Source organism: Anarhichas minor, unplaced genomic scaffold (genome assembly GCF_050575085.1).
Source record: "Anarhichas minor isolate MPS153535 unplaced genomic scaffold, ASM5057508v1 ptg000041l, whole genome shotgun sequence".
NCBI lineage: Eukaryota > Metazoa > Chordata > Actinopteri > Perciformes > Anarhichadidae > Anarhichas > Anarhichas minor.
Window position 1 is genome coordinate 5,871,515 of NW_027466487.1, and position 15,986 is coordinate 5,887,500.

A 15,986-nucleotide genomic window follows, 5' to 3' on the forward strand; every position below is an offset into this window, starting at 1 on the left:
ATAAAACACAGTTTTGGCCATAACTCAAGAATTTATATGCTAATATTCACACAAATGACTCTTAGTATAACTTATGAAGTGATGACATATTGGACAGACATGGTTGGAACTTGCAACTTGACTGGTGAGCAGAGGAATTCATCTGCAGGGCAGTAATTCTATTTTTTATTTTGTGTGAACTAACCTTTTAATTGAGATTCATATTTCCACTGATTCAGCTAAAAATTACACCTATTACAAAGTGAAGGAAATCTGAGTAATGTATTCAGATGTGATTGAAAATATACCGTCGTCAGAAATGAAATCGTAACAGTCGCTATCAAAAATGATCTGCTTCTTCATCACTTGTCAGGTTTTACAGTTTGCACGGAAAGTGATGAGGCTTTGATGCAGAAGCGTTAGTCAGAGTGCAGACGGGTCTGCATGTGAGAGCTGAACATGTGAACGGGACCGCAGTTAACTGGTAGAGATCAGTAGGCGGGAGGGACAGGAAGATGTCACCAGGTAAGGAAACAGTGACACAGAGGATGGGTAGAGCGAGTGAGAGGACAGAGAGAAAGAAAGAGAGAGTCACACCTTGAGGAAGTTAACAAAACAATACAAGGAGAACAAAGGACGCACCATATCAAAGGTAAAAACAGTTTTTTTGTTTGTTAATGTTTCGTGATATTTTATTGTCACAGCTTATTTACTTATCAGCTTATTTGTCACAGGAATTTTATTGGTGCACCAAACTTTACGGAACTTGCTCTTTTAATGTGTTTCTGTCACTGATCAGTTGATATAAGTGATTTGTTTTAATATTTTCGACATTTTTCTCCGTAGAATGGGACTTGTGCAATGTTTTGTGATCGTCTTGATGTTATCTGCACAGTTGGTGCTCACATTTCCGCTGGAAGTAATGTCCTTCATTTTCATCTTTCTGTTTATCTACCTACATGTTTGTCAAAAAAAAAAAAAAAAAAAAGAAAAGAAAGTAGTGTATAAAAGAATAGCTGTCGAATATATAAACATGAATAAACAAGTGAATCAGTACTTTGCTGGAGTATAGAGGTTTGTATCTAATTGTTTTAATGCGTTAACAGACAGATGGGACCCATCAGTACACTGTGGGCGACAAAATGTGTCAAATGTGCCCTGCAGGTAAGATGATATCGGATGTGAGCGTCATCTATTTCTGTATCTGTTTTTCTGTCTATTCCTCATTTAGCTTTGACTCACTGTTTTTAATGAATGAATCAGCGATTCATTGGAAATAACTATGAAACACTGAGGCATACAGTATCTATCTTTCTCTGTCTATCTCTCTGTTTGTCTTGATGAAAGATTATGCCCGCCGCACACAGTTTGTGCTGTATGACCACATCCTTCATTGATATGCGCTCTGGGCGAGCAGCCTCTCTCTGCTCTCCGCCTCATCCGGTTCTTCTCGTTTGTTTGTTTCTGTTCTGTCAGGTAAGTATTGGAAGTCTTGTACAGAGTGCGAGTCCTGTCCTGCTGGATTCTACACAACTGAGTTGAACCGTGAACCCGTCTGCCATCCCTGCTACGGAGACTGCACACCAGGTAGAGAAACTATGACACATTGCTACCAACTTAACGGTTTCATCCATCACTGGTGACCTTTGGGTTTCTGTAATAAACAGAAAAAAATAATCTCTTTGCATTTATGGAATTTCTTTAATCTTCTCATGTGATTAAAACCTCTAAAATCATCTCTGTTCCCCCCTGTCTCAGATTATCATCTGAAGGTGGTTCAGAACTGCACCAGGAAGACAGATGTGAAGTGCGTCTGTGAGGATGGTTTCATGTGCACTGAACTGGTCGCATACTCTGAAAACTGCAAGAACTGTGTCAAGATTCAAGAGACGACCACGACTGGTAAATACTGAGCAGAATGGAAGAGTTTTAATTCTGTCAACCAGCAGAGGGCCTCATGACAGACATAATATACTTTTGAAGTTTTCACTGACTGAGAGAATGACCAATAATGATACTGAAGGCTATACATAAGTCATTTACATGTGACAGTTATAAAAAATGTATAAGGGCTCAGATCTGAGCTTGGGGGGGCTCCACTCTCAGTGAGGTGATTAGTACTGTCAGATACATTCAGATCTTTTACTTAGAATAGTGACACTACGTTGTAAAACCATTACTACTCAAACATAAAAAGTAATTTTTTTATTTACATATTTATTTTTGATAGAAGATTTCTGTCACAGAGCCATGAACATCTTCAATGTTACTGATAAGAAATAATGAAACATTGCAAATTCACAAAGAAATATAGATATAGGAAATATAAGATGATGTCCAAAAACTTTTTAGATGTTGTCTAAAAATGCATTTCAATCAGGCAGGAACAAAGACTGTTTTCACAGCAGCATAAAAGCTGATGCTTTACAAATAAGACTTTTTAAAGTTTTCTTTTTTTTGTGGGACATTTTATGCTTTTAATGTGAGTTGACAGTGGAGCGATGACAGGGAATGAGGGGGAGAGAGATGAGAATGACAAGCAACAAAGGTCTCAACGCTGACCGGACGTTAACCAGTGCAGTTCATGGTCTGAGCATTCACCCTTAGACCACCAGGGAGCCACAAAGATTTGACTTTTACACAACAACAGTGATGTTTTTTCTAATTTCAAATGGAAGAAGAATGTACAATTATAATCTGCAAAGTAACTACAGCTGTCAGCTCAATTTATTCAGCTAAGTGAAAACTGAAATGTAGTAATTTGGAAGTACAAGTACAAAGAGTCCCAAAATAGAAATTCTCACGTACCAGTACATCAAAACAGAAGATGACGATGAGGAAGGATGTTCCCATCTCACACATATTCTCTGCCTCAAGCTGCACATGGTACTTTCACTTCAGTGGAGCACGTTTTTCCTTTTAAACTCTCACATCCATCCTAGTTGTTTTTAAATTTTGTTTAGCTTATGTTAAATTTTGTAGATGCTGTGACTCAAACACCTTCTGATGTATATCTGTTCAGTTTGTTGCATTAGGGCTGTTGCCCTTGCCAAGACATGTCAGTGAGATTTAGTTTGTTCCTGTGTTTTCCCCCTGAAATCTGAAACAAAAACTGTTTTTTGTTCTGCAGAAGTAGCCGCTGTTACTTCAGGCAAAGATAAACACACACCTTCCTCAGCTTCCTCAGGACATAGCAGCACTTCCGCCAAACCCTGCCATTTCCCCAAGTATGTCATGGATTTCCGTAGATACAGTACATTATTAATACCTGACATCTTTGTTCATAGGGTCACATATTTGAGATACCTGACATATTCAACACTTCACCCTTATCTCACAGGTGTGGCCCCCAGTCAGACCCACCGGCAGGAAATAGCTCACATGCCAAAGGAGGTGAAGGTGAGAAGAGTTTGTGGAGAGTGCACAATATTTTCAATTGATTTCTATAGTTTTGAGGCACAATGATGGATTTTTAGCCACGCTAGCAGCGTGACTCCAGTGATGGCAATGTCATCATTCCAGACTGATATACCTCATGGATTGTGATGAAATGTTGTACAGACATTCACGACCCTGAGAGGATGATTCCTACTGACTTTGGTGATCCCCTTACTTTTCCTTGGCACCACCAGAAGGTTCTCACTTGACGTTTTGAGTGAAATATCTCCTAACTGGTTTACCATGGAATCCCTGATCCCTGGTTCATCCCTGAATTTGGATTTAGCACCATCATCATGTAAACATTATAATTTGTCCAATTAGTTTATGACCGAATACCACGCTAACAGCCTAATCTATGTTAGTGAACCTGTTAATATTACGTGCTTCACATCAGCACGTTGACGTTGTCATTGCGAGCATAATAGTATTTAGTTAATAGCCCTGCAGCGCCTCACAGAGACGCTCGCATGGTTGTAGACTCTTAAGACTTGTTTCTTTTTCTTAGACGAGACGGAAAATGAGCTGGCGGCCATCTTGTGTCCAGTGGTTGTCGTGGGATGCGTGGCCCTTGTGATCCTGTTCTTCTTCCGTCGCCCCAGAGACGAAACATGTTTCAAGCAAGGTAATGTGGTGTTTACATGCAGGACAGGTTCAGTCTCTGGTGTTTCAGTTTAATCAATCGAACCTCTCGAACTTTATGATCACGTCACTTCTGGGAAACAATAAGCAGTTTCCTGAAATGTATCATTAGCGTTAGTTGCTTTATAAATCAAATACCTGTTGATTCCTCATTGGTGGACATGTGTAAAGAAACTGACTTTCTATCATTCATTTATTTATCTGTTGTTTTCCAGCTATTATAAAGTTATGCAATGAGGTAAGTGACTCATTTCCAAGCTTCTATCGATCATGTATTTCTCTTTTGTTTGCACCAAACTGATGGACATGTTCTTCTTTAGGGAGGAACAGATGCTTCTCACAAGCCAAACGACTCAACTCATCAGTTCCCCAAAGACTCATTCAGTGCAAAGCAGCAGCCACCATTCCTTTCAGCAGCCAATCTGGGTACTGATGAGTGAAATGAAGACTTGTGTGTGAAATACTTGACTCACTTTGTGGAGTCATAAAGAAAATAAAACAAACATGTAAAAGATGCAGCTGTGTTACTGTAATGAGTCTGAGTTGTACTTAGTTGTCCTACACTGTAAACTATATTTTAATGTACCTCTACGGGTCAATTAAAACATCCTTTTAAGTCCACTCTTTGTTTGTTCTTATCCCTGTAGGTCCAGTCCATGTCCACAATCCAGGGACGGTCATCTTTAGCTTGCTCAATCAGTTTACAGGCCAAGTTGGACCGACAATTGAATATGGGAAGACAGCTGAAAGAGTGATTAATGAAGAAGAAGACGAGAGACACTGTCCTGTGTTTCATCCCACATCTTCTCCCAGTATCCATCTCTCTGAGGAGGAGCGGAGCGAAGAGATTGACAGCGTTTTCTTTCCCTCCCAGGAGCAGGGGAAGGACTTCCACATGTCCAAAGAGGAGGCGCTATGATGCATCCTAAAAAACCCTAGACGATTTGTGTTGGTGCTTACGTCCAGACTCATCCCAGACAAATTCTTTTAAAGGAACTGTGAAACTGTGAAACCGCAGATGAGTGTGAAGCAGATCCATCTCGTCTTTTGCAAAACTGTGAAGGGATCTCAGTGCTCTGCAGAGACATTTTTATCTGCAGGTTCCAAGAAAACTTGTAGTCAGTACACACCAGAAACTTTACCTCTGGGAAGAGTTGGAGGGTGATCTGCTTTGTAAGTTATTATTTTTAAATATCATGTAAATACTCTTTAATACGCTCTGTCACTTTGCTTTCAAGTATTTGACCTGAATGTTTAATGTTTTGCATAAATGAGGCATTTTGATTACAGCACAATTTTATTTAGAATAAAGAAAACTAAGTAGAAATGCATGTTAAAAACATTCACATTTGATATGTATTATCTGAAAATTGTATTCATATATACACCTATAAATGTTAAGATGTGAAATATCTTTAAATGTTGTGTACAATAGTACATACCTGCATTTAGAAACATACTGCACAATTTATAACTCATGCATGACAAATACAGTGTCACATTCGGTATGTTCATTGTCTTTCGGATTCTTAATCTGTGTTTTTACACACTGGTATCATCTTAATGTCACAGATGTCACGTTTCACATGTCCTGAAACAAACGTTTTCTGTGGTTCCATTCGTCAGCATGGGCCACGTAACTTTTGCCCCCATTTGTCATTAATGTCCAAAGCAACGGGAGATGTTTTGCTCGAAATGGTCGCCTGTCAAATCCTTGCTCATCCAAGTTTAGGCTCTTTAACTCACACTTCACATTTCCCAAGAACTTCCTGGACAGGCGTAGATACTTCTTCGTCCTCGGAGCATTGTGGTACTGGTTGAGGGTCTTTGGCCAAAATGTAGCCTGAGCAACAAAAGAGTAGGAGCACGTTTTTTTGATTGAAATACAAGTTAATAATCACAATCAGTCCTGTTTTTGTACTCTGCGGCAGGTTATCTGATTCATAATAATAACCTACTAACCGTGTTTGGCTTTGACCCAACGCATAAAGGGCTTGATTTTTGCTGCAGCAGCAAGTGTGATTCCTGCACACAGGAGGGCAATTATCACCAGGAACCAGACTGCATCTGTAAGACATTTTTGAAAGATTGAGATAAACCCTCACTGGAGAAGTGTCCTTGTTTTTAACTGGCACACACAGAACTTTACCTTACCTCTGATTGGTTGAGAAGGTGTCCAGAGAGTAGTGAGGGCTTCTGGTTTCAAGACTGGAGGGAAAGAGATTAAAAAAACCCTGTATCAGCTCAGTGCAGGCACATTTAATAGCTCAATGGAAATATTGAACTATTCGTGGTGCAGATTAGCCATCTGAGGTCCTATTTTTTTTAACAGGAAGTCTGGATTTATAACCACACAACACTATTTATAATTAACTCATGGCACCTTGTGTGTGTGACCTTACACCATGGTTACTGCCGAGGAAACAAGATAACTGAGGTCAGACCATGTAAAAGAATGTATCTACATTATTATCATTGTTTGAAAAAATCAAAGTGCATTAAAAAAAGACCACCTTTTTTATGGAGCTGCTGGAGCGCCAAATGATGAAACAATAATAATGGAGGAAATCATTACAATGTTTAAATCTGCACAGTATCTCTGACTGCTGCATATTATCCTTTTGCCTGTTTACACATCCAGTAGACACAGAGCAACATAAGCATTTATTTGGAGTGACTTTAGGTTTCTTTTGGCTCTGTTTTGTTCTCCACCAACTCCCGAGGGAAATATCTGGCTCTTTAGCTGCTAATGCTCCGCTTTGTTCACCAGCTAGCTAGTCGCTAACTTCTGTCTGTAGGCGTTTTAGTGCTGAGCAGGTAGCATACAGTGGGTTAATCAGACTTTTGCTTCAATAAAAACAAACAAACTCTATGGGTTTGTCACTTCAAGCGACTCCTTTCACATACAAGTAGTCTTTTGACCGGAAAACCTTTGCGAGTGCAGCTTTAAAATATCTAGTTGATAACATTGACTGTATGGTTTATAATCAAGAGTCCTGCGTTAACTTTAATCTGTCAACATCTTGTGAAAAATACAAGTCTTTTGTATGTTTTTTAACTAAAAATAATCTACTAAAATGTATGTGTTTCCACTAAATTACAGTCGTTACCACCCCTCAAGCAATAGCAGCAGTGATACACAGAATAAGATTTGTGTCAATGGCTGGCTGTATATTATCCTCCATTTAATGCACAACACACAAAAACTAAACAAATCAAGTTATAACTTTACATCAGCTAACAATCTTGTTTTTTTCGCTTCCTAATGGTGATTGGTTCAACCCGTACACTCTGACATCACAGTTAAATGTGGTTATGGGTGCACCACATGACCCAACAGTGATGTTGGTTGCGGTGCATAGAAAAGTCTGCCAAAGGTACCTGTAGTGGATGGAGGGAGTGTGGATGGAGGGAGTGTGGATGGAGGGAGTGTGGATTTGGTGGTGGTAGATGGTATCGGCACACACTGTCTGCAAGAATCGTCTTTGCATCTGTAGTCAGCTTTACATCTGCACACAGCGTTATGAGTGGTGGTACAGGGTGAACTATACTCCATGTTCGCTGTAAAAAAAACAAAAAAACAGTCATTAAAAGATCAAAGTCGGTCATGATTCTGAGTATGTTAGCGTGTGTGACACGTATGCACAAAGATTGCGTGTAAAACATGACATATATCAGAAAATGAGAAATTACTCACAAACTGGGTATGCCAGGCATAGATTTTGGTTTTGTGTCATAAGACGGTTATAATATCACTTTTGATGCCTGTTCTTTAGGGACGGCCACAACTGTTATTTCTCAGTGAAAGCAGAATTTCACTTTGAAGACCTTTGACGACTTTCTTTCAGAATAATGCTTTCAAGTGCATACTTCAACACCAATTCACAAAAACACTTCTATGAGTCCCATGGTGCCATAGTCAGCAAACCATTTGTTTAATAACCAGTCCAACATAGGATATAAAACTCCGACAATGACATAAATTAGGGGATTCAAGAACTGAAAATGTTATACTGCATAAAAAAACATTTGTATAAAGGTTTAAAATATGTGGAACGGTGCCTCCGTTGAAACTGTTGCATTTCCAAACCCTGATGGAGACCAAAGATAACCAAAAAAATATTAATACCGTTGTATTGCAAAAGCAGTGTATGAGGTTCTTGTGTGGGTTGAATCATTTCCACCTGAATTAGTTTCCACGGCCGTTAATTGGCATAAAGCCCCTTCATGTGTAGGATTAGATGTTTTTGACATTTTAAACACCCACCTTCATCCCTTTCAGTGTAATGTCAGATTGTAACATTGGATCGACATATGCTCACCCTTTGATTATGATATGTAAAGAGAGCATCTCTGTGCACACGTAAAAGTCAAGTCAAAAGAATCACATGCACTTTCTGACACTTCTGTGTTTTCTCCCCTCTGTGTTTTCCACAGTGACATTTAAAAATAAGCACAACAGGCTGTTTTTGCTCACTTGTAGCAGGGCAGAGACCTGCATAATAACATAGGATATGACATTTGTGTCTGCTGCTCTTTCCGATGTTTATCACTTTTCTGTGTTTTTCTCTTTATTCCACCGACATGAAAAAAAGTCAAATTTTTTAACCTCCTATCTTTACCACAATTAGTGGGCTGTGCTGCTGATCGTGTTGTTACTGCTGTTGAATCCCACCTTAATAACCTTCTGAGCTGGTTTACAGAGGGTTTCTCAGACCCCCCCCAAATCCCCTCCTCCTTTTAATCTCTCTCTGACTGTATCCCACCATGACACGCATAACGGGAAATCCCCTCACAGGTGTGGTCTATGGGCAAACTTCTCTGAAATCATGATCCACAGACAGAGTTGAGTAACAGCTAATAACAGCCCGTCTTCTGTTGTATGTTCTAACTGGACTTGTCACATCTCGCAACTCACATCATATCATGCTCAAAACATATGACACACAACTGGGAACCACAATGTTTCACAGTATTTCTATAGTAATATTTAATCACTTCACTACACACGGCATCTACTGCTCTGTGTTTCTGTTTCTAGCATTCTTCTTCAACCTGTCTGATAATGAGAGAGTCCAATAATCATATTTAATTCAAATGTTCTGTTTTTCATGCATCATCAGGGGGCTGATTGTCAAAATAAAAGAGGTTCAAATCTCCTGTATGAGCAAGAATTCCCCTATTTGAAGCCTCCTTGAGTCTCTGTGAGCTATGGCTGAGAATATTATATAATATCAGATAAACTACAGTGATATAACTTCTGTCACAAAGGCTGTTTGAGTTGTGTGTCTATAAGTAGGATTTTCACACAGTCCAGGTCTCACATATATACTTTACATGCCAAGAAAGAGAAAAGCTGTGAAATTACTTACGTTTATTGCAGTTTTCGCAAACCTCGCAGCTCATCTCCCTGTTGTAAGTATCACTGTACCGGTCACCAATGCAGGGTCGACACACAATTTCACAAGTGCTGGGTGAACGCCGCACCATATGTTCACCTGGAATAATACAATGATATAACCTGTTTGCATTAAAACTATGAAATCTATCAAGACAAAAAGGAGTAATTGTACAGTACCTGGTGGGCACATGTTACAGCACAAGTTTCTTCGGTCCACTGGCCAGGCATATTGTGTGCTATTGCAGTGTATGGAAAACACAGGAGAGAGGAAAGAGAGACTGCACAGGAAAGTAAAAACTAAACGAGAGAGTGGCTGCATCTGTGAAGAAGAAAACAAAAAGAGGATGAGGATGAGCAGAGAGAGGAGGTGGAGGAAAATTGATTTCTTTCATCAGATATATTCACAAAACAGACACTGAGTGGAACAACATGCATCTTTGATAAAATGACAAAGGTCTGTAGCGCTATAAAGTATTCACACGTCATAATAAACACAGAATTTGCCAGTGAAGCTACACAATAAACTATACGTACACTTTTCAGATAACATAGTACTGATAGAGAAAAATAAGCATTGTACTAAAACAAACAGCTTTCTAACTTTACAGGGAGATTACAGAAAGCTTTTAACACAGGTTTGTCTGACAGCTATGATTGAAAGCCTCTCGCTGACAGCCTTTACTTACCGTGGACGAGAAGGTGAGACAAGATGTAACCTGGGACCCTCTGAGTGGGAGACTGAACAGGGTACCAGAAGTGTGTCAGGGGATAATTCGTAAAGTGATGACTCATTATGAAAGCATCTTGACTGTGAAATCTCTCTGCCGCTCTCTCTCATCCTGTCTTTGACTTTTACTGCGACCCCCTAGCTCTGTGCACAAAAACATACGCTCCTCCAGCCTCCACTTTCTTTCCACAGGCACAGGCACCATCTCTCTCGTTTCATCAAAAATCAATCTTTAGGCTGCAAACAATCTCTCCATCTCTCGCTCTCTCTCTCTCTCCCTCCCTCTAAGTATATCTTACATCCGTCTCTTTATCTCTTTCTTAAAATTGAATGACAAGGTCATTTGAGTATATAATACACCACTTATTTGACTCCAAGCCATCCAGTTGCTCTTACAGAAAGCTGTTGAGGGGATAAACATTATACCAAGAAACTACATTATTCTGATGAGCTGCTCTGCAACGTTATGACACACAGGAGTGAGCAATAAAAAGAGATCTCTATCAAAATACCAAATACCAAAAGTAACATGAGTCATCTTATCATGTCTGCCTTGAGATTGACATGTAACCTATTGCTGTTTATTGCTGTTTGAATTACTCTAAACTGCATTGCCTGCGTGTATACTTTCTGTGTGGTAGCTGAGATGATTATCTGTCCACTGAGATGAGAGTAAAATGCTGCGGTCAGCAATGAGTGTTTGGGGAAGTCTTCTATTCTCGAATAAACATTTTTAAGTGTGAGAACTTTTGGTGTCATTAGTTGATTGGTGATGACCAGCTAATCTGCATATGTGTGAAGATCTTTCCCAAACAATTATTTTTGTTCACCACCAGTGTCTCGTTTTTGTTCATTTTTCTCCACTTCAGAAAGATCCTAATCTCAAACTGAATTAGACACTGAGTGGCAGCCTTTCTTCATCTCGGCACGCTCTAACATTCAGCTGTCCTGTTATGCTCTTCTCACAACACGTGACCTCCTGTCAACTGTGAAACAGGGCCTCAGGGTGAGGAGGCAGCACCGTGAAGGGGCTGCCTCTGAAACACTACAATTACAGGGATGACTGGAAGAGAGATGACTGAGCATTAAAATTACTCGGAGGTGACTTAGACCAAACCTGGTCATGATTATCTCGAGGTTTCAGTATTAGTCTGCTTGACCGAAAGGATTACTCTCTTTGATCAGAACTTGCCAGGAACACGTTGAGGTGTGTTGTGATGAAGTAAACAGAGAATAAACAAGAAAGAAATCGTGAAACACAAAATCCACATGCAGACTCAGATCTGTCCTCACTGGCTGTATGAAACTCATCAGTGTGAGTGTTTGCATGTGCATGTAAGAAAAGACTTGAAGTGTCTGTATATCATATGTGCCACAGTTTATGTGCATAAGTCAGCCAGAGAGAGACAGAAGAGGAAGAGTACACATTTTTGCTCACTAAAAAGGAAGGATGTGGTTTTTCTGAGGAAGCACTTGTCTTGCTCTGCTGACTGAGCTCTTACATGTCGACTACTGTAACAGCAAAGTCACATGAGCATACACTCTGCTGGCCCGCTGACTAAATTACCAGCATACTCCAATTATGGTGCCAGTAATTACAGTGAAACTACTTATACTTACTCTGCACTTACTTTATACGGGAATGGCCCTACAATGAATGGGGAATAGTCCCTATGAACCTTTATTCTATACTCTTAATATCATAGTTTCTACTACAAACAATGATTTAAAATGCCATTTCTTAAAATTCACTGGTTTAAAGTGATTCATTTAGGCCTTAACAATTGGGGATTTTTAAGAAAAGAAAAGACCTATTCATTAGTAATTCATGTTGTTTGTTTACTTGCTCTAGAGGAAAGACTGAACTTTCAACTTTAACTTTAGTAATTATTAGTTTTAACGGCAAAAAGTATGTACAGGTATCTGAATTTTTCACGATATTAAGATGATGTTAAAAAAAACGATCAAGGGTGTATTTAAGGTCAACATGCTAAATTAATTGAATAAGATCAATGTATTTCTTCCTCTTATTTAACATCTTCTTAACCAATTTAAGGCAGTTAAGCATTCATTAGGATATGTCATAGATGTGTGGGCTGCCATGCACCTACATGGGTCATTCCTACTATTCGGTGCCATTTCAGCCAGGTTTACTTCCATCAAAAACTTTTTAATTTTCCATGATTTTTATATTTCATCTGAAAGAACAGTATTTACAAACAAGCTTTAATTTGAAAAAAAGGACATTTTATGCTAAAGGTAGCCATTACTACTCATGAGATGAAAAACAAGCTAGCACTTAGTGACAACAGAGGAAGATTTTTTGTACATTTATTAACCTTATTTTCAAAATTACCAAAAATGATTGGTTTCCACTTTCAATAAGCATAACAGGGTGGATATGTAATGGTTTACAACATCATTCAAGCATTCTAAAACATTGATTAAAAAGGTTTATTAAAGAGTGATACTTACTCTGCTACTTGTAGATTATTTTCCCACAAAAAGTGCTACTTCCTTAGTCACATGACTTGAGGAAATGCCAGGGGGCGTGTGCAGGGAGATTTGCATCGTAGTAACAGGGGGGACAGTCAACTCAGGGACAAAACATAGATTTTAAGCATTAAAAGCGCATTAATAACAAAAAATAACATTTGATGAGGAATATTATAAATATAGCTATACAACAATGAGGAAAAATTTGGAATTTGTTTGATTTATATAACTTATATCTGTATCTTAATTTGACCAAACATGATTGGGGACATGGCAGTTTAGCCTACTTGTGCTAAAATTGGAGTAATTATTTTCAATTAAATTATTCCTGCGTACATATCATTTTGTTTTATGGCAGAGGGGGGTTAACCATGCAAGACAAGCTTTTAGAAAGAATTATAAGGCCATCTTTACACACAATATACCGTATTATGTAGTGGTGACTCAAATGGCACCAAATGCTAGGAATAACTACATATCGTCTGTATTTTGGTTGGCAATCATCTGACAGTGAGTCACCTGTAGACTTATAGGCGTGCACGTCTGCGCTGATCAGCTAACGGGTTAAGTGTGTTTTTGTGCCCTGAGATGTCTTGCCAAACTCACAATTCCTTGAAATGGCCTCGTGACGCGGCTGTTTCCCGCTTGAGTCCGCCCCCACTCGCTCGTGCTCAGTCGAGAGGGGCAGCGGTCGCTCTTCCGTCGATTAAAAAATAAACAAACATCGTTGTGTTAAATTAAATGGACATTGGTGTCGATGTGTGGATCTGAAGTAAAAGAGAGACCCCTCGTTGTGACGGTGGTTGTGCAGGTAAGTGACGGTAAAATAACTCTGCATGTCAGTCTGTGGGAAGGAGCCATCGGACTGTGGTGGGCGTTGTGTGGTCTCCAGCTGAACCGAAACCAACGACACAAGCAAGAAAAACAGTAAAAGATTGAGTGTAGATTAAGTTGATACAGTACGTCAACGTTGTATGTACACACGTAAGTCGTCGGGTTGAGTTTTGAAGGTGTTAAAGTTTATTAAAGTGAAATGTCGGCGTCCCACTGCGGCAGGGAAGTGAGGAGCGAAGCTGCCTAACAAGTGGCACAAAGTATGCAACAGTCGTTTTTTAAATTGGCTGTAGACCATTCGTTCTTTATTTCACCACGAACTATTGTAGGCATGTATATTCAATAAAATAGCCTAACGTGTTTTTTTAAAATCCCGTTTAATAACTTTCAACGCTTATTTCTAGCTGAGGAGAATCCATTCATTTAACATTTTTAAAATGACGATTTACTTTCAATAAAAATGAAAAAAATCAGAGCTTTTGTTTTCAAATGCGTTATATGATATGATGTTTGGTATGTGGCTTTTACTTTTGATCCAGATATGAAATGAATGCTCACATCTATACGACCTTTCAGATGGTTTTGTTTTATCAGCTTACATGTTGAGAAAACCACTTCTAAAAGTTCTACTGTTTATAAACTATTTATAGTAGTTCCTGTGTTGATGCTCCTGACTAATAATCAACACCTCAAACACCTCAAATATATTTTCCATGACCTCCATTTTATAGTGATCTCAGAGGTGGATGACTCAAAACCTCAGCAGGTGAATCTAAAACTAACTGCAGGTTAGATACCAAAACACATGCATGGACTGTGGCTCTGTGGTAGAGCAGGGTTGTCCTTCAATCAGATGATCGGTGGTTCTATTCACAGCTCCGCTAGTCCATGTGTCTTCCTAATTGCACCCCTGTGGTGTGGCACCTTGCATGGCAGCCCCCTGCCATCAGTGTGTGAGTGGGTGAATGACATGTAGTGTTAAAGAGCTTCGAGTGGTCAGAAGACTAGAAAAGAGCTATAAAAGTACAAGTCCATTTACCATCCATCTTTTCTAATGTGGGTGAATTGACCCATTAGGGTAATCAGTTATGGGTCAGGAGTTATTTAGTTAAGTTTGGGTAGATTTAATATTTTCAACCACGTAAATTATGCATATAAGGATTCTATTTACACACCAGAAAACATTATTTACTGATGGATGGAAATAAATAGAGAAAACTTGTCTGTTCTTATATGAGCTGAGTCAGCGCCTGAATAAAGGCCAAAGAAGGCTCTCATTGTCAGACTCGGTCCAACTTTAGTCAGACATAAAGCTGTTTTCAGGCTGGATCACTAACTGGCCCCAGGGCCCAGACCGACCCAGGTTCACTGGTTTGTATTCATTTGTAATAATAACAATATTTAAAACAGTAAATGTGAATGTGCACCACTAACGCACATTATAAACTGAAACTTGAGGCCCTGTTGTCATCATTGTGTGCCAATAACAGGTTATCTGGACAATTGTATTTAGGTTTTATTTTCAAGATTGAAAGTGTTGCTTTTGTGTGATTCTTCGTGGAGACACTCAGCTTTACAGATCTGTCGACTAAATCAACTTATTAATTAGTCGAGAAAATCGCGTGCATGTTAATCGACTAAGGATTTCGACGACAGCCCTAGCTAACCTTTAGTTTTTTTTTTTTTTACCTATGACATTAAGAAAGATGAGTTCATCTTGATCTCATTGTACATTTAAGGGAATTCAAGTCATTGAATTATTTGTTTTAATGAGTAGTGTGTGGGCACAGAGCCTGTTGTCTATCCGTCATTCAGCAAAAGATGGACTCAGTAATGGAACACGCTATACCTGTGAGTTGTATCGCTATTTCATTGGCTGTTAGAGTTGTTTTAAAGATTGTTTTCCTTACATGTGTCCTCAGATGGATTGACTTAAACCTGTAAGAGAATGGAGGGAGCTGGCCACAGAAGAAGATGGGACAAAAAAAACCCTATAGGCACAATACTGCTCCTCCTCATGGTGAGAAAAAACTTAAAGTGACTCAGTAAATACATGAAAAACTTCCTTGTGACGGACAAAAAGCTTTTCTCTATACATCCATCGTATGTTCTGTGTTGCAGTGCATGCTCATCCCCACTCTGACATTGTCAGAACCTCCAGAGGAGCAGAAGTGTCCATATGGGGACTATCTCTCTGAAGAGGGAATCTGTTGCATCAAATGCTCTCCAGGTACTGTGCGACCTTCAGCACATGAGTCACAGTTGCATGCTCATTTGTTTTAGATATTGCACAGGCGGACTCCTTCTACTACTATTAAATCCATTCTGCAAAGTCACTGTGTTTACATGTGACGTTCATGTCTTCCAGGTACTAGGCTTGTAAAAAATTGTAATACAACGGGTCTGAGGAGCACCTGCTCACCCTGTCCTGAGAAACAATACTCGGACCAGATTAACTTCTTCCCCAAC

At 39.3% G+C, this 15,986-nt stretch overlaps 3 protein-coding genes across 5 annotated transcripts in view; 2 read left to right on the forward strand and 1 right to left on the reverse strand.

Annotated features, from left to right (window-relative positions):
• The first annotated feature begins 401 nt into the window (after positions 1–401).
• LOC142969211 (uncharacterized) lies at positions 402–5,571 on the forward strand. Its single transcript, XM_076108945.1, has 10 exons — positions 402–631; positions 826–1,143; positions 1,456–1,566; positions 1,738–1,881; positions 3,110–3,206; positions 3,320–3,378; positions 3,926–4,042; positions 4,275–4,297; positions 4,380–4,485; positions 4,707–5,571. The coding sequence occupies exons 2-10, from the start codon at positions 1,122–1,124 to the stop codon at positions 4,976–4,978; spliced, it is 951 nt and encodes a 316-aa protein (XP_075965060.1). The 5' UTR covers positions 402–631; positions 826–1,121; the 3' UTR covers positions 4,979–5,571.
• On the reverse strand, positions 5,338–12,726 carry LOC142969212 (uncharacterized). Of its 2 annotated transcripts, none has more exons than XM_076108947.1 (7): positions 12,663–12,726; positions 9,638–9,779; positions 9,432–9,557; positions 7,441–7,620; positions 6,214–6,267; positions 6,022–6,126; positions 5,338–5,902 (listed from the first exon to the last, which is right to left on the reverse strand). In XM_076108947.1, the coding sequence occupies exons 2-7, from the start codon at positions 9,777–9,779 to the stop codon at positions 5,802–5,804; spliced, it is 708 nt and encodes a 235-aa protein (XP_075965062.1). In that variant the 5' UTR covers positions 12,663–12,726; the 3' UTR covers positions 5,338–5,801. The 2 variants fall into 2 exon arrangements, with proteins under 2 accessions (XP_075965062.1, XP_075965061.1); XM_076108946.1 differs by lacking the exon at positions 12,663–12,726 and adding an exon at positions 10,147–12,656.
• A 608-nt stretch (positions 12,727–13,334) lies between these two features.
• The window catches only part of tnfrsf1a (tumor necrosis factor receptor superfamily, member 1a), a 7,823-nt gene continuing 5,171 nt past the window's right edge, over positions 13,335–15,986 (forward strand). For both annotated transcript variants that reach the window (XM_076108943.1, XM_076108944.1), the window contains exons 1-4: positions 13,335–13,494; positions 15,440–15,537; positions 15,639–15,747; positions 15,886–15,986. The exon at positions 15,886–15,986 is cut by the window's right edge and continues 25 nt beyond it. In XM_076108943.1, coding sequence (XP_075965058.1) covers positions 15,466–15,537; positions 15,639–15,747; positions 15,886–15,986 — 282 coding nt within the window. In that variant the 5' untranslated portion in view covers positions 13,335–13,494; positions 15,440–15,465. The remainder of the gene's footprint in view (positions 13,495–15,439; positions 15,538–15,638; positions 15,748–15,885) is intronic.

Excerpts from the sequence above, each read along its gene's own strand:
- LOC142969212 (XM_076108947.1), bottom strand. The coding sequence starts at position 9,779 with ATGCAGCCACTCTCTCGTTTAGTTTTTACTTTCCTGTGCAGTCTCTCT. Across the intron at positions 9,558-9,637 it reads CTGTAACATGTGCCCACCAG|GTGAACATATGGTGCGGCGT; the intron begins GTACTGTACAAT and ends GTATTATTCCAG. Across the intron at positions 7,621-9,431 it reads TTGCGAAAACTGCAATAAAC|CGAACATGGAGTATAGTTCA; the intron begins GTAAGTAATTTC and ends TTTTTTTTACAG.
- LOC142969211 (XM_076108945.1), top strand. The coding sequence starts at position 1,122 with ATGTGTCAAATGTGCCCTGCAG. Across the intron at positions 1,144-1,455 it reads GTGTCAAATGTGCCCTGCAG|GTAAGTATTGGAAGTCTTGT; the intron begins GTAAGATGATAT and ends CTGTTCTGTCAG. Across the intron at positions 3,379-3,925 it reads ACATGCCAAAGGAGGTGAAG|ACGAGACGGAAAATGAGCTG; the intron begins GTGAGAAGAGTT and ends TCTTTTTCTTAG.